The sequence below is a fragment of the Garra rufa genome, chromosome 9 (assembly GCF_049309525.1).
Source record: "Garra rufa chromosome 9, GarRuf1.0, whole genome shotgun sequence".
Lineage (NCBI taxonomy): Eukaryota > Metazoa > Chordata > Actinopteri > Cypriniformes > Cyprinidae > Garra > Garra rufa.
In genome coordinates this window covers 106,876-125,207 of record NC_133369.1, presented here as the reverse complement: position 1 = coordinate 125,207, position 18,332 = coordinate 106,876, and the positions used below count along the sequence as shown (strand labels likewise).

General features: G+C 36.9%; 1 protein-coding gene across 1 annotated transcript; it reads left to right on the top strand.

The window, feature by feature from the left end:
- Window positions 1-547: 547 nt before the first annotated feature.
- stmn1a (stathmin 1a) lies at window positions 548-3,492 on the top strand. Its single transcript, XM_073847090.1, has 5 exons — window positions 548-629; window positions 2,185-2,231; window positions 2,337-2,509; window positions 2,661-2,852; window positions 2,926-3,492. Exons 2-5 carry the CDS (start codon window positions 2,216-2,218, stop codon window positions 2,989-2,991), a joined length of 447 nt encoding a protein of 148 aa, XP_073703191.1. The 5' UTR covers window positions 548-629; window positions 2,185-2,215; the 3' UTR covers window positions 2,992-3,492.
- The last annotated feature ends 14,840 nt before the right edge of the window (window positions 3,493-18,332 follow it).

Sequence of the window (18,332 nt, the reverse complement as noted above, 5' to 3'; positions counted from 1 at the left end):
TTGACTGTAATACACTTTCAAATGAGAGAAATCTTTAACAATTGATTTTTCTTATAAACCTGGTCAATATCTGTGAAAAACAAATAAAGTTAGATATTGGTGGGCTTAATGTTTACACTTAACCTAGTATTTAAAATAACTGCAAACAGCTGACAAACTCACAGACCTAAGCATATAGTATCTACAATTCTCCTTATATATAGGCTAATCATCCATTTACATGTGTTTTATTCACCACCACAGTAGACATAATACACCATGGTTCACCATCTTCAGTAGCATCACTCGCTGTTATGTAACCGTCTCAATAAAACACATCTGACTCAAACAACTCATTATCAACAGAATAAACTATTTTGAGCACATATGGGCTATTCTGAATATCAACAGTTGCAAAAATGGCAATAAATAACTAATCCGCTGTGAGGTTTTGTTTAAGCGCCCTGTTTAAGTTAGAACTACATTTTCCGGAAGCCACCACCAAGATGAGCGCAGCCAATGGGCGTCAAGAACATCATGTGACGACATAAATTTCGATCCTTTTATGCGCGAACTTGACTTGCATAGAAGTGAGAAGAAAACGGCGCGAGGCGAGCTTTGTTATCAAACCTGGATCTTTTTGTCTGAAGGTGGGTGTGCCTGCATTGTTATGATAAATACTTTTAAAAAATGCACGCGATTTCTGTTTAATTTGAGCGGTGCGTCTGCATGCGTGGGGCTATTGAAGTGTTAGCTATATGTTTTCATGGCGTGCGTGTCATATAAGTTGTTTCTAGTGTACAGTGAGTTTTTATTGCCAATGCATCAGGTTTATCCAACCCCCGTATGGTTTACGTTACCTGCGGACCTTCTTTTATAGGTTTATGTCTTAATATAGGTCACATTTAAATAAACATTCGAATCAAACCTCGTTATTAATGATATAATCTGCTAAAAATATTTAAAATTCACGATATCTGGTTTATAATACTATAAGCTGAATCATGCATCTGAATCCGTGTTTAAAACTTGGTCTTAATGTAATTGTTCTGCACGAATGCCGTGTTTATGCGCCCTTATTAAGCATTTGCATTAAAGCAGAGCGTTGCAGAGTCAGATTGCATAATGTTTTGGTAGTGTGCATGAGTTATGGCGATGTAGTAAGAGCAGGGCGGAGCTGTGCACGCGGTGCTGCTTGACTGTCTTTGTTTGGATCAGTTATTTTTATGTCTCTGATAAAAGCGTCTTTGTTTTCGCAAAAGGCATTTCAATATTGTGGCTCATTCTAGAAAAGGAACAAGTAAAGATGGTGTACTTCGTATATAACGACAGAGTATACTTTTTTTCTTCTTCTTCCAAGTCTGTGGTTGTCACACGTGCAGGTGGTGGAGTGTTTAGGGGAGGGGTGCTGTGTGTGTTTTTGAAGAATACGCGCCAGTTTTTTTTTTCCCCGCGAAGCTGTAGCAAAGCTTTGCGCGCTAAATTCACAATATGGCGTAAAATTAATATTTTCTTTGATGGCTGTAGTTTATGGTTACAATTTTTGGGCGGAGAAAAGTGACAACCTCCTGTTGGGGACATCAGAAAGCGTCGTCAATCGACAAAACGTTAACCATCTGGGCCTCTTCTGGCATTTTTGAACGAAAAATTGTATGCTTTGAAAATTTAAAGCGTAGCTTCATCGGAATAAGATGACACTTGGTGATTTTTGTTGCATTGTCTATGTGAGCACACACAACAAACAAAAACCACACTGACATGATTGAAAAAAATGTCAAACTTGGCTCCTTCACAGTCAGGAAATTAATAGGAAACACGAAAAACTGCAGTCATTGGAAAAAAAAAAAGTTCAGCAATCAAGCTATTTTAATGTGAAATGTAGCATTTATTGAAAAAAAAAAATTGTGGAAACAATTAAAAAAATATATAAATGTTGCACGGTATCATTTAAAAACTCCTCAAAATTCTAAATAATCACAAAATATTATTGAACAAAAATGTATCTCGTTGTTTTTCCTGAGGAAGAAAGTTAGTTTTTAAGGCTTCGGGTCACTTTTGACTGCGAAGGAGCCAAGTGTGACTCCTAAACGAAGAGACCCAGAGGGTTATTGTTATTTAAATAAATATTACTATTTCCATGGTTTGTTTGTGTATTTATTTAAATTCAATGCATGAAACCCTAATATTGCTGATTTGGTTTTTCAGGGAAACGTTGATCCTTTAATCTTCTGCAGCAATGGCGTCTTCAAGTGGTAAGACCTGTATTTTCGCATGTGACTAGATCTGGATATATTTGTGCTGGATGAGATCTGGATGAGCCCTGAATGTTGCATTTAACAAGTAAAGCTTGCTTTCAGATATTCAGATTAAGGAGCTGGACAAGCGTGCCTCAGGACAAGCTTTTGAGGTCATTCTTGCGAGTCCGACTCCCGAAGCCAGGAGCGAGTTCCCTCTCTCTCCTGCAAAGAAGAAGGATCTTTCCTTGGAGGAGATCCAGAGAAAACTAGCCGCTGCAGAAGAGAGACGCAAGGTGCTTTTCTATACTTGTTTTGTTGCACGGACATTTTATCTAGTCATTTTCTGGAATAAACTTACATTGACTTTTTATTCTGACAGTGTTATATTTCTAGCTTCAAAGAGTCATAGATGATTAAATTGTTTTTTACTCTACTTTTTTCTAGTCTCATGAAGCGGAGGTTCTGAAACACTTAGCAGAGAAGCGTGAGCATGAGAAGGAGGTGCTCCAGAAAGCTCTAGAAGAAAACAACAATTTCAGCAAGATGGCAGAAGAGAAACTGAACCAGAAAATGGAAGCCAACAAAGAAAACCGTTCGGCCATCATGGCAGCCATGAATGAGAAGTTCAAAGAGAAGGTAAAGGTGACTGTTTTCATAGATGGCATTTATGGCGATTAAAAGAAATTAATACATTTTGCTTGTGTTTTAGGACAAGAAGCTGGAAGAGGTTCGAAAAAACAAAGAAAACAAAGAGGTCAACTGTGAAGAAAACTAAAACTTAGACATATAGGGGATTCTGATGTTTTTTTTTTTTTTTTACATTTGTCAAAGATTTGTTTTCTTTTGAGTTCACATGAGAGGGAAAAAAAAAAAAGTTGAGGTGTCAGTATGGGTCCATATTCAGCAAACAAACAAATGCAGCTTTTGATCTGTACATAGCAGTGGTTTTACACTTTGATCAGCTTATCTGTACGCTATTTAGACTGCAGCTTTGCCATTGTCTGATATTAGCTGTCTTCTGAACCTGGTAGGGACTCATGTGTGACGTGCTTAACATGCTGGTAAATGTATTTCATGAGCTTTTTGCTTTTCTTGAGGTTAAGAGCTTGTTTGCGTGTGTTTCGCTTTAAGCACATGACTGTTCTTTGTACAAGTTTAGACTGGGTATTAGAGGGCTTTACATGTGAAATGCAAAAAATAGCAATACCTGTTGGCATCTTTGACAGTTAACTTGTCAACTTAATGGTTGTACCAAATAAAAGAAGTACTACAACTAGTTTTGGCTTTCCAGTGTTACCGTGTGCAAAATGTGAATGAGAAGTCTGTATTCATGTTGAGTTAAAGTTACTTGACGTATGATTTGAATCTAGTAAGGTTGAAGTTGTGGAGAAGTCTGAAGCTCACCTGAAAAACCCATTCCAAGTGTTACCTAGTCATAGAAGAGCAGGTATAAGGTGGATTGTGTCTCCCTCTAGTGTAGATGGTGTGCTCTTGCGCCACTGAAAAGTGCTTTGAACTGTTATGTAACTCGATGTGAACCAGTTTGCCAAGTGTTTTCCCCAGTTTAAGCTAGGTATGTTGAAGAAATGGGGCAATGAATAGTTTAAGTTCAAATGTTTGTGATTTATTTAATCATTGAACTACACTTAAAAATAAAGGTGTCATAGAACTTTTTATTTTTTTATTTTTTTTGTCTAAATGCTTCCATAAAGGACCTTTAACATCTGAAGGTTCTTTGTGGTGAAAAATGTCTTCAGATTCTAAAAAGGTAAGAAAGATGGTTATTTAAAGAACATTTGACTGAATGGCTCTTTGTGGAATCGCTGTGAACAACCTGTTAAAGCACCTTTATTTTTAAGAGTAATTGTTCATTGCTTCAAACCATAGGTTTGGGCAATTTAAGATTCATGATAATGAGCCTTAGGTCAGGCAGTATTAGCTGATTTTCCTCTGATTCCCATAAATATGGGCATTCTTCTAAATTAATTTACAAGTTACTCCCTTCCTCCCTCAAGATCTTTTGATATTATTGGGCACCTTTGGGTGAAGTGTACACCCTTAAAAATAAAGGTGCTTTGAACGGTACACATCGATGCCATAGAAGAACCAATCAGTCAAAGGTTCTTCAAAGAACCATCTTTTTCTGACCTTTTTATAATCTGAAAAAGCTTGTTTTGCCACAGAGAACCTTTTGTGAAACAAAGGTTCTTCAGATGTTAAAGGTTCTTTATGGAGCCATTTAGACAAAGTTCTATGGCATTGTGAAGCACCTTTATTTTTAAGAGTGTAAGAAACCTGTCCAAAAAATAGTCGTCACTACTCGAAGATAAATGTCTCTTCTGAGTAGGTAGTAGTATACTGTTTTTGTTTATGATCAGATGCTTTAGGAAAATGTAAGGGACATTTTGATCAGTTGTTGTGTCTGGTCTCTGTGCATATTGCGGTTTTAACCCTGTGTGATTGATTATATATTGGAGGCAAAGAAATCATAAGACTGGCTGTTATTTAACATCTGTACCGTTTATTGGTATCTGCATTTGAAGAGTGGTGTCCTCTTTGTAATTGGGTGTATACATTAGTTCCACATTATTATTAAATTTCAAGCTTAATTTTCTGAGCAGTTCCCTGCACCCTTGATAAATACATTTAGCTTCCTTTTTCAACAGTCTTTAAATAGTCTTCTGTTGAGCACAAAAAAAGTGGGTACTCATTTTCCTAAAAGCATCATGACAATTTTTATTTTTGGGTGAACTGCCCCTTTAAATGTTAAAATGCATTTCAGTGTAGTTTCAGCGATTAAATATAAACTATATATATATATTATATGAAACTGGAAACAATTTAAAAACTTTAAAAAAATTAAGTAAATATAAAAATGTGCTCAGGGTTAACCTGTGTGTTAATTTGACCAGAAACACCCTAAATGAAAAGCATCTTTCTGTTGTGAGGCAGACAAGACTTCTGTTCAGGAAAAAAGGTGGATAAATAAGTACAAGTTTAATATATTTATTTACAAAATAAATAAATGACTTAAATGAAAAATGACATAAAATGTCAACTTCAAAGAATAAACATGAGGTAACCCTTACATCCAAGTCATTTTTTTTGTTATCAAACGGCTGTTTTAGCAGCTTTCCTATTAAATGATGATCAGAGAGATTAATAAAAAAGTATTAAATTAATACATTAAAAAAATAAATAAAATGAAAAATTACACATAAAATCTCAAATGCAAACAAGAAATAAATACATCTTTAAAAAACTAAATAAATTAAATTAACTAAAATGAAAAATAGAAAATATCAACTTCAAAGAATATTTTTGTTTTGTGTTAGCAGCTTTCCTATTAAATAATGATCAGAGAGATTCATAAAAAATATTAAATTAATAAAAAGAAAAAAAAAACTAAAATTGAGCATAGAATCAGTACCTTTAAAAACTAAATAAATAAAATAAAATGAAAAATGACATAAAATGTCAACTTCAGTGAATAAATAGGAGGTAACCCTTACATTGAAGTCATTATGTTTTTTCACCAATACGGCTGTTTTAGCAGCTTTCCTATTAAATGATGATCTGAGAGATTCATGAAAAAGTCTTAAATTAAAAAAAAAATCTAAAATTGGCATACAATCAGTACCTTTAAAAACTAAATAAATAATAATAAAAAAAAAACTAAAATGACAAAATGTCAGCTTCACAGAACAGAGAGATGCATAAAAAGTCATTAATAATAATAAAACAAAAGTACAATTGGGCATACAATCAGTACCTTAAAAACTAACTAAATAAAAATAAAATGACACAAAATGTCAACTTCACAGAACAGAGAGATTCATAAAAAAGTAAAAAAACAAAAAACAAAACTAAAATTGACCATACAATCAGTAACTTAAAAAAGAAAAATTGCATAAAATGTCAACCGTAGTAACCCTTACTAAAAAAATAAATAAACAAACAAAAAAAATCTAAAGTTTTTGTTTTGTTTTAGCAGCTATCCTATTAAATGATGATCAGAGAGATTCATAAAAAAGTCATTAATAAAAAAAAAAAAAAAAAAAAAAAAAAAATTGGGCATACAAATCAGTACCTTAAAAACTTAAAAAAAGAAAAGAAATAATAAAAACAAAATACTAAAATAAAGAATGACAAAATGTGAACTTCACAGAACAGACAGATGCATAAAAAGTTTTAAATTGATACGAAAAAAATGTGCATACAATCAGTAACTTTACATTTATGAAGATGACATAGGCCACAAAGAGTTAACAGTTTTAACATTATCCAGCTCCTTTGATCCTGATTCCTAGATCTATAATAGTACATTAATTATTTCTAAACTAAATATTACTATATGTGTTTATGGCAACAAAATGGACTCCAACTGATTTGATTGATTGATTAGTGCATTTTCAAAGTTTGATTGGCCTTTTAAATGTAAAGCATTTTTAATTTCTATTGCCAGAATGAGCATGTTCAGTATTTTAAGGGGAGACACTGCAGGCAAAAATGTATTTTTTTTTTTTCATGCAACTGTCCAGTTTGAGATTTTGGGCTTTTTGGTGTTTCAAAAGTTTTTTGGTGTTTTTTTTTTTTTCAGACTAGTGGAAAGAAAGCACACAAAAGACTATAATACTGTTAAATGTTTCTTTTATAGCACTTTATCTATTTGTGTCAATAGATTTCAATTACAATCCACATTTTTAAAGGCTGTTATCTCAAAATGAGTTTTTTTCTCCTACACTGAGCTATAAATCTCCACTTCAGTGGCACTTACACACACTAAACTTTACATTTTGATTCCTGTCTATATCCTGAAGGTTTTTACAGTTCATAATTTGCTTGATTTTATACAACATTTTATTCCCCCCAATTTTTTTCTGAATTCTGAATTCTTCTGAAAATCTCCTCTGTAAAAACATGTGACTCTAATATGTCAAAAAAAAAAAAAAAAAAATCAACATGAATTTTGAAACTTCATCCAGTGTTTAGATTTTTGTACTAGAAATGTATGCAAATTTGCACATATATGTTTTTTTAAATAATGATTAAATAATGATTAAATATTTGATTAAATAATGCCTTATTTGCATATTTAAACCTAACATTTTAGAAAACTTGTAATACAAAAAAATGTTTGCAATTATCAGTATAAGCAATCAACTGAGTAAGTAAGGTCATAACTATTAGTTCATTTTTTACCCTATTTACCTGCAGTGTCTCGCCTTAATAACAGCTTTATCCACTGGGGGGAGCATTGCACAAGCACTTCCAATCCAGGGGCAGATGCTGTTATGTTATGTTGACAAACTGACAAAATGCTCCACTGCGGTTCCTGACAGTCCCGTCGAATGCCTCTTCATTTAACTGCTGACTTTAGCAACTCACACTCATTATGTCAGATTTTCATTGTGGATTGTTCCTCTAAAGGGAACTGGAACAGAAATCCTTTTCCTTGCCCTACTCTGCTGTGTGGGTGTCTTTGTAAAGTGTATTCAATACATTTTCATGAGTGAGTCAACATGGAGGTCAAAGGCCATGCAGACAATCGCTGGGGTCAGTGTAAAGTCAATGCAGCAACAGCGCTCTTGACATGCAGGTAGTCACGATAATGTCTGAGCAATCCCAGCCGAGGGTTATAATCACAGCAGACTATGTCACTTCAGCCTTTTCTCTAGGCTTTTTAAAAAAAAAATCCCCAGACTATTTACCTTCCTGCCACTCACCCTGACAGCACACCTTTCAGATGTCCTCTCAAAAGCTGACATCCCCTCAGACTTCGTTTCAGAAAGGTCAACCGCTATGCATTTTACAGTCATGAATTTCAAAAAGAAGTCAAGATGCCCCCACATGACCCAAATGGAGATAAAGGAAGAAATACACATGTCTGATGTTAAGAACATCTGATGACAGCCACAGACAATCAGGACAATTAGTGAGGGCTGGGTCAGCCGTGTTTACAGTACAGGAAAAGTTCTCATGATAACGAGAAGGAAGATCTTTTTAAAAGCTTTAAAAGATTTTTATTCATTCCTTTCACATGGTTTAGAAACAAGCTTTAATAGCATTTCAAGAGGAGGACTTTTCTAGCTTCGATTTTTCTTAAATCAAGGATTTCAGAAGTCAAAATTAAGTGTGTTTTTGCTTGAAACAAGTAAAATAATCTGGCAATTGGGTAAGAAAAATTATCTTGTTTTCTGTTTGAAATAAGATATTTTTTCTTACCCCATTTTCAGATTATTTTACTTGTTGTAAGCAAAAACACACTTCATTTTGACTTGTTTTTTTTTTTTTTTTTTCTGAAAGCAAGACAATAATTTGTACTTGTCTAGAAAATCCCTCTTGATTTAAGAATGTTTAGATATTTTGGCTGGAAACAATACAAAAAAATCTAAAAAAAAAAAAGCATGTTTTGTAGCGCAAACTTAAAGGATAACTATTGCCAAAATGCAACCTGGGCTGTTTTTATTTTTATTTTTTTATTTTTTTGCGAAAAAACAACGAATTAGCCGTGCATTTATATGGAAATATGCTTTAGGAGCTATCCATCTTTACTCTCCTCGCATTCGGAGATGGACACTTCTTGACTGGCAAGACGGCCGCGAGCGGAAACTCAAACAGTGAAAGTGAGTTGTTCAAAACCTTTCTTTGTAGTAAACTCTGTGTACACAAACAATGTTCTCAATGCTGGAGTTCATGTGTAGAGACCCAGGCGATACTTCGAGCAAAGTTTCATGGTGTGTCGAGCCTTCTTAGTGTTGTAAAAATGTTGATTTTGATGCGCTCAAAGTTATGCCCCTAGTACTCCCATTCAGCCCAGGTTGCATTTTGGCAATAGTTATCCTTTAAAAATGTCATGTGGTATAACCATTAAGTAAAAATTAAAAACATATTTTCTTTTCACACTGAATGCATGTCAGTGTACTCATCTTCATTTTAGTATTTAAATATAAAAAAAAACCTTTATTTATTTATCTTTATGATATATTTCCCTGTTTTGCGTTTTTATTTGTTTTATTTTAATATATTTATTTTAATGGCCATATCTGCACTGCAAAAATGCTTTTTATATTTAGATTTTGTGTCTTGTTTGCAGCCAAAATATCGAAACAAGTCAAAATTACGTGATTACGTAATTACGTAACTAAAAACAGGCAAATAATTTTTACTTGTCTAGAAAATCCTTCTTGATTTAAGAGTTTTCAGATATTTTGGCTGGAAACAAGACACAAAATCTAAGTGAGTAAAACATTTTTTTACACTTAAAAATGTCATGTGGTATAACCATTAAGTATAAAGCAATAACATATTTTCCTTTCACTCTGAATGCATGTCAGTGTCCTCATCTTCATTTTAGTTTTTAAATATAAAAAATAAACTTAATTTATTTATTCACTTAATAAAGACATAAGTTATTATTTATTGCTTAGTAAATATCATTGCATTTTACAACGTCAACTTACCTTGCCTTCTGATAACATGCTCAAATAATCAACTCCTTATGATATAATTTGCTGTTTTATGTTTTTCCCCCATTATTTTCACATTGGTTGCACCAAAAGACTAATTTTCAAGACTTTTCAAATAAGCAGTGAATCAGTTTAGTTTTTCACCCCATTCTTTTTTCTTTCTTCATTTGTTTTTTTTTTCTTTTCTTTCTTCTCTCTTGTTTTAAACAACAAATAATATTTTATTTTATTTTATTTTATTAGAGTTGTTTCTTCATTATCATACTCATACTAGGTCAACTGTATCACCCTGACATTGTTTATTGCCAAAAATATCAAAATGAGTTTTAATGCATTTTAATAGGCCATATCCACAACTGCAAGAATGCTTTTTATATTTAGTTGTCTTTGTCTTGTTTCCAGCCAAAATATCTAAAAATTCCTAAATCAAGAAGGATTTTCTAGACAAGTGCAAATTATTTTCTTGTTTTCAGAAAAAAAGGTCAAAATTACTTGTAATTATGTTTGCTTAAAACAAGCAAAATAATCTGCCGATGGGGTAAGCAAAAATAAAAAATAAAAAAATAAAAACATTTCAAACAGAAAACAAGATTATTTTTCTTACCCCATTGGCAGATTATTTTGCTTGGCAGTGAACAGGCAAATACAATTGCAACAGCCTACTTCTTAACATTGTGCCATTTTGCATGGACAAAAACATTTCCCTTTGAGAATGTAAGAATCTGGTTATACCACACTTAAATGCACTCACATAAGTAGGTGACTGAGAATACAAAGTGTGTGTGTGTGTGTGTGTGTGTGTGTGTGTGTGTGTGTGTGTGTGTGTAGCATCTTTGACCTTGTAAGCCCTTGTGAACTATTATGTTGAGCTCGTCCACTCTCAGCCCACATCGGTCCAAACGCCGTCTCAGTGTGGGACTCGGTCAGAATTGTACTGACTGTCTGAGCTCTGCCAGGTGTTGCAGACTGCAGCACCTCAATTATGTTGATTGCATTTTATAGAAATACTTTGCATCCATAGTCACGCTGCTAATGTTTGCTAGCGCTTTCAGCAAGTAGCTGTCACAACCATAAAAGCCTCCATAAAAATCTTCCACAGCCATACATTGCTTACTGGTGCATACGTAAACAAAATTTTGCTTTCATATATTTAGAATGAAATTGAAAAATCAACATAAATACATATAACAGTAAGAGCACATCACGGTTAGGGCTTGTTATTCTCAAGATGAGGTTGTGTCAGCTGAAAACTGAACACCAGCTGGAAGAAAAGCCATAATGTCTGAGACCGCATTGGGTCAGGCTTTGTAGATGTTAGGTATACTCTTAGCATGCTAGGATTCTGAAACATTGAGAACAACAACAACAAAAAGTAAAATATTTAGATTTTAAGAGGTTAAGACTTGGATGTCACTAAAAATGAAAGAAAATTTCTTAATCATGCTAACAATATGCTAATAATACAAGAAACAAGAATTAGCAACTTGCTAATCATGTTAGTAACATGTTAATTATGTTAGAAACATGATAGCAACATGCTAATTATGCTAGAAATATGCTAACAAATTGTTAACCATGGTAGAAACATGCCAGCAATGTGCTAATCATGCTAGACACATGCTACTAACATGTTAGAAACATGCTAGAAACATGTTAGCAACTTGCTAATCATGCAAGAAACATTTTTGCAACTTGCTAATTAGATTATAAACATACTAACAACATTTTCATAATGCTAGCAACTTGCTAATCATGCTAATAACATTTAAATGTTTCACTCTTTGTTATTGTTATGATTTTGGTGCTGGACGGACGAGACGTGAGACGAGATACAAAACAAACAATATATTTAATATAATCTTCAGACTGGACAGGCAGGAACATCCACACACGTAACAATAGCAAGGAATAAAGACTGACAGTAAACTGAACTCAAAGACAGACTTATAAAGGGTGTGCTGATTACAATGACAGGTGATACAGATGACTCTTAACAAGGACTAAACCAAATGGACAGATCGACGGGGTGAGACAATGGGAGAACCAATGAGACAAACTGACAGAACTATGACATTACGCCCCCCTCCGAATAGGTGCGTCCTCGCGCCGTGGAGGAAGGGTTGACGACTCCAGGGACCCGACCGACAGAGGCGGAGATGGTGGAGGAGGAGCCCGAGGCGGAGCCGAAGATCCTGGCGGAGGCGGAGATCAGGATGTCCGCGGTGGAGCCGGAGCGACAGAGGACTGAGGTGGAGCTGGGGGGAGGGAGGAGCCCAATGGAGCCGATGGTTCGGAGTGATGAGGCGCAGCCAGAGGAGTAGAGTCCGCAGGCGATGGCGGTACGACGACCGACCAAGGCGGAGCCGGAGGGACGAGGAAGCCCGGTGGAGCTGGTGGGCCGACGGGCAACACTGGAGACGAGGGAGTGGAGAGCCGTGGTGGAACCACAGGGTCGGAGGGTCGAGGTGGAGTTCTGGACTCTGAGGCTGGAGGCGGAGCTGAGGGATCCTCCAGCCATAACACCGGTGGAAACTGGCAGACCTGCGGCGAGCCCACTGCACAGGTGGTGGACTGAGGGTGAGCAAGGGGACTGACAGATGACAGCGAGGATTCTGGAAGGCTGGGCAGACCTACCGGTGACTCTGGAAGACTGGACGGGATCAGCGGTGACTCTGGAAGACTGGACGGAACCAGCAGAGATTTAGGACGGCTGGACGGAACCAGCGGAGATTCAGGACGGCTGGACGGAACCAGCGGAGATTCAGGACGGCTGGACGGAACCAGCGGTGACCAGGCAGATGCTGACATAGGCAGAAGAGGATGGGTTGGTGGGAAGTCCAGGCAGGCAAGTGGTTCAGTACAATTTGAAATTTCAGTGAAGAAGTCAGTTAAGTCCCCAGAGTTGTGCTCAAGCTCACCCCCAGTGGTGGTGCAGTGGGCAGGGCTCTCTACCGCCCTCTCTTGCTCCACGCAGCACTCCACTGTTGCAGATGTAATGGCCGGCTCTCGCACCTGGTCGGAAGTGTTGAGTTCCTCGGCGCTCCATAGTGCTGTTGCTCCGGGCTCAAGCTCTCCGTCCGCGGTGAATCCAGGCTCGTATTCCGCGTGTCGGGGTGATGTTTGGCTGGGCTCTGGGTCTGGAGTGGGGCTGACGTCCTCCTCGACGATGTTGATAGTTCATGACGATCCACAGGCTGCCAGCACCCACTCGATGTAATCCGGCAAGCTCTCTTGAGGACCCTCTCCGAATAGCAGCGCCTTGGTGGTGGTGTTAAGTCCGATGAAGAAAAACTTGCAGAGGCTGCTATCCGGAAGATGGGAGTTTTCGGCCAGGAAGAGGTACTCACGGGTGTGGTCCTCAAGAGAGCATTCCCCCTGCCTCAGGAGGATGAGGAGAACAGTTGGGTCCATGGTGAAAAATCAAAAAACAAAACACTGAGGAAAAAAAGACGAAAAACAAACGCAGGGGAGAGTGCCAGGTTAAACTGTTTCGGTCGGTCTTTTCTGTTATGATTTTGGTGCTGGAAGGACGAGACGTGAGACGAGATACAAAACAAACAATATATTTAATATAATTTTCAGACTGGACAGGCAGGAACATCCACACACGTAACAATAACGGAATAAAGCCCGACAGTAATTTGAACTCAAAGACAGACTTATAAAGGGTATGCTGATTACAGTGACAGGTGATACAGATGACTCTGGATGACAGATGACAATGGGAGAACCAGTGAGACAAACTGACAGAACTATGACAGTTATATTGCAGCCATTTGCTGAAATCATTTAATTTCATTTTTTTTCCCTCATTATTGTACACACAGCACCCCATATTGACAGAAAAACACAGAATTGTTGACTTTTTTTGCAGATTTTCCTTTGCTGTGACACTCATATATTTAACTCAGGTGCTGTTCATTTCTTCTGATCATCCTTGAGATGGTTCTACACCTTCATTTGAGTCCAGCTGTGTTTGATTATACTGATTGGACTTGATTAGGAAAGCCACGCACCTGTCTACATAAGACTTTACAGCTCACAGTGCATGTCAGAGCAAAAGCTCAGAGACAGAATTGTGGCAAGTCACAGATCTGGCTAAGGTTACAAAAAAATTCTACTGCACTTAAGGTTCCAAAGAGCACAGTGGCCTCCATAAACTTTAAATAGAAGACGTTTGGGACGACCAGAACCCTTCCTTGAACTGGCCGTCGGGCCAAACTGAGTTATCGGGGGAGAAGAGCCTTGGTGAGAGAGGTAAAGAACCCAAAGATCACTGTGGCTGAGCTCCAGAGATGCAGTTGGGAGATGGGAGAAAGTTGTAGAAGGTCAACCATCACTGCAGCCCTCCACCAGTCGGGGCTTTATGGCAGAGTGGCCCGACGGAAGCCTCTCCTCAGTGCAAGACACATGAAAGCCCGCATGGAGTGTGCTAAAAAACACCTGAAGGACTCCAAGATGGTGAGAAATAAGATTCTCTGGTCTGATAAGACCAAGATAGAACTTTTTGGCCTAAATTCTAAACGGTATGTGTGGAGAAAACCAGGCACTGCTCATCACCTGTCCAATACAGTCCCAACAGTGAAGCATGGTGGCGGCAGCATCATGCTGTGGGGGTGTTTTTCAGCTGCAGGGACAGGACGACTGGTTGCAATCGAGGCAAAGATGAATGTGGCCAAGTACAGGGATATCCTGGACGAAAACCTTCTCCAGAGTGCTCAGGACCTCAGACTGGGCCGAAGGTTTAACTTCCAACAAGACAATGACCCTAAGCACAACAGCTAAAAGAACGAAGGAGTGGCTTCACAACATCTCCGTGACTGTTCTTGAATGGCCCAGCCAGAGCCCTGACTTAAACCCAATTGAGCATCTCTGGAGAGACCTAAAAATGGCCGTCCGCCAACGTTTACCATCCAACCTGACAGAACTGGAGAGGATCTGCAAGGAGGAATGGCAGAGGATCCCCAAATCCAGGTGTGAAAAACTTGTTGCATCTTTCCTCAAAAGACTCATGGCTATATTAGATCAAAAGGGTGCTTCTACTAAATACTGAACAAAGGGTCTGAATATTTAGGCCCATGTGATATTTCAGTTTTTCTTTTTTAATAAATCTGCAAAAATGTCAACAATTCTGTGTTTTTCTGTCAATATGGGGTGCTGTGTGTACATTAATGAGGAAAAAATTCAATTCAATTATTTCAGCAAATGGCTGCAATATAACAGAGTGAAACATTTTAAGGGGGTCTGAATACTTTCCGTACCCACTGTATATATTATTGGTATATATTGTTATAGAGAGTCCTGCTGTCATTAAAGTTGGACATAAGCTAACAAAATAGTGAGAAATCATCAAATTTGGGTTAATTTTTCAGTTATTATGTTTTCCCTCAAATTGTTTTACTTCAAAGAAAAAAAAAAAAAAAAAACCTGCAAATCCAGACTGTTGAAATCCACAAAATCCTGAAACAAATGCTTCACCCTGTCCTGAATGAAACACAAGAGACTTGATAAGCAGTAATTAGTTCTTCCTCTGGCTATTTATAGTTGCTCCACTCAGAATCTGCCCATTTGTCTGTGTCTTGCAAGGTGGTGCCCACTTCCTTTTAATAATGTCTTGATGGATTACATATGGGCTTGGCAAGGTAGCTGGGTGCCACTGGTTTAGTGCTGGTTGACTAAAGGTGTAATGGGGTCTTGTTGGTGCTTATATCTGGCTATGCTGAAGACTTTGAGACTGTGGGTGACTAAATGTAAGTGTAACTGCAGTGTGATTCCAGTTTAGCCAGTAGAAATTTAATCAGCGTATCTGTCCTCACAGGTATAATTGTTTCAGACAAACACCTATGTATACTGGGGCAGGGGCAGATTTAAAACAGTTTTACATGTTCATGTCCGCATCTTTATATAGCTTAAAGGAATAGTTCATCCCAAAATGAAAATATGATGAACATTTACTCAACTCTTAAAAAATGAATGATGGATTTGTTAGGGGTTCAAGCATGTAGCACTGAAACCCTTGTAATTGTTAGAATGGCCAAGGATCAGCAATCTCTACATAAAACTGATCAGGCAGACCAAACCGTAAGTCATAGAGACTTGAAATTTGGAGGGGTGGTTGTACTTGCGTCTATGAGGTCATGAAGGCTCACCCCAATCGGCCTGATGTGGGTGCTACAGCGATCAAAAGTACAAAATCACTCAAGCTGTAAAAACACGCATGTGTCAGATTTTTTTTTTTTTTTTTTTTTTTTTTTTTTTTTTTTGCAAATTAGTCTGCACAAACCAAACCAGTGCAGAAATGTTCTCTGAAGAGTGAATAACTAGCCATCATAAAGGGAGGTCAAAACATTAAAAAGGACCACTTTACTAAAACTGCCTATAACTCCTGAGTGGAATGACATATGTTTGCCAAACTCAGAACACTTATGTAAGAGCTCAGTCTGAGGTCACATGAAAAAATTGCAAAACTTAGCCACTTGGTGGTGCTATAAGAGGGGAAAAACATAAAAATGACTATAACTACACAACCATTTGTCTTATCAACATTAAAATCAAGGTCTTGGTCCAAAGTGGCACACGTGTCTATTGCCGCCATTGGCCGATGAAGTTTGAGCACCTATTAGAAAAGGTTAACGGAGGTCAATCGGAACAAAACTTGGTGGGCCTGTTTGGCTAATGGTCCTAAAGGTCTGTGAGAAGTTTGGAAGAAATCGGCCACTGGGGGGCAAAGTCACATTTTTTAAGGGCATAAAATACTGTATATTGCATGTTTTTTCACACAGACACACGATATTCATGTCATATAAACTGGTGAGTGGTGGGTGTTTGGCACACTATGGCAGCTGTTGAATCATCCAGGTGGATGCTGAACACTGGTGATGGATGAGGAGACAACTCCTCACAATGTAAAGCACTTTGAGTGCTTAGAAAAAGTTCTACACAAATGTAATGCATTATTATTACTATTATTATGATAGAACTCTTCATTCTGAACAACTTTGCCTCTAGACCCACTGCTGCCAATCAAACAGTTTGTAAAAAAGATGAAAAAAGATGTTAAAACTACTTTTGCAAACTAGTCCTACACTCTTATAAATTCAAAGCGATGCCATATAAGAACCATTTTTGGTTCCACAAAGAACCATTCAGTCAAAAGTTAACCATCTCTTTCTTACCATTCTATAATCTTATGAACTTTCTTTCACCACAATGAACCTTTTGTGAAACAGAAAGGTTCTTCAGATGTTAAAGGTTCTTCAAAAAAGGTTCTTCTATGGCATCGTGAAGCACCTTTATTTTTAAGAGTGTAGGCCTGGACTCTCTAGGTCAATAATTATCAAAAAAAAAAAAAAAAAAGAGTTGAAATTTACCCTTTGGAAAGCTATAATGGAGTCATTTAGAAAAGGGTCTTATAAACACACAGCTTTTTGCTTCTCAAGGTGTTAATTGATGGACTGGAGTGTGAATTACTTGTGGGTTATTGTAATGTTTTATCAGCTGTTTAGGGTCATTTTGACGGCTCCCATTTATTGCAGATACTTTCTAAATCTGTTTAATGAAGAAACAAACTCATCTACATCTTGAATGGCCTGAGGCTGAGTACATGTTCAGCACATTTTCACTTTTTGCCTTTCTCTAATAAAAATGTTTCAATGAAACATGTTATTTATTGTTATCTTATATTTATTGTCTCTGTGTTGTTGTCTCAGTGCACTGGAAGCCTGTGCTCTTTTTTGATTCTGATTCTGTATTTGTTTTGCCATTTATTTTACAGTGTGACAGTACACATCCTCCATCTCAGTCATAAACTGTAAGAACAGTTTGTAAAAGAAGGAATTTTTCATAATGATTTTTCACCTGTTTTTTTTTACCCACATTTTGAATTATGCATTGCATTGTGTTTTAAAGTTAAAAGCAATGCCATTAATTTAACTGAAAAAAAAGTCTTGTAAGAAATTACCAAACTGCGAAAAGCGCTTTTCTTACTTAGATTTTTTTGTTTTGTTTCCAGCTCAAATATCTAAAAATTCTCTCATCAAGAAGGATATTCTAGACAAGTAAAAATGATTTTCTCATTTTCAGAAAACATTGTTTGCTTAAAACAAGCAAAATAGTCTGCCAATGGGGTAAGAAAATTTTTCTTGTTTTCCCTTTTAAAATAAGATTTTTTATGCTTACCCCATTGGCCGATTATTTTGCTTGTTCTAAGCAAAAACTCACTTAATTTTGACTTGTTTTTTCTAAAAACAAGAAAATAATTTTTACTCATTTAGGAAATCCTTCTTGATTTAAGAATTTTTAGATATTTGGGATGGAAACAAGACGAAAAGCATTTTTGCAGTGCTGTTCCATTCTCCAGCTGATTTCTTTCTTAAAATCTACACACATTTCATGAACAAACCATGCAGACCATGAGGTGGTTTTTCCCTCGCTACTTTGAAAGATCACATAAGTCTTGGGGTTTTGAAGCCAGAAGATAAGACTTTATTAACAAAGTAACAAAGAATGAGAAACCCTGCAGGAGAATCTACCCGATCTCTATTGGTGTCCTCTTTTATATATTTTTCTTCAAGGCGTGTTCTGTACATTTCATACATATGGTTAATGTTCTCATTTTTGGCCGTGCCTCCAGTTTACTTGTCTTGTT

Coding starts and splice junctions, on each gene's coding strand:
- stmn1a (XM_073847090.1), top strand. Junction 2,510..2,660: donor CTGCAGAAGAGAGACGCAAG/GTGCTTTTCTAT, acceptor ACTTTTTTCTAG/TCTCATGAAGCGGAGGTTCT. Junction 2,853..2,925: donor ATGAGAAGTTCAAAGAGAAG/GTAAAGGTGACT, acceptor CTTGTGTTTTAG/GACAAGAAGCTGGAAGAGGT.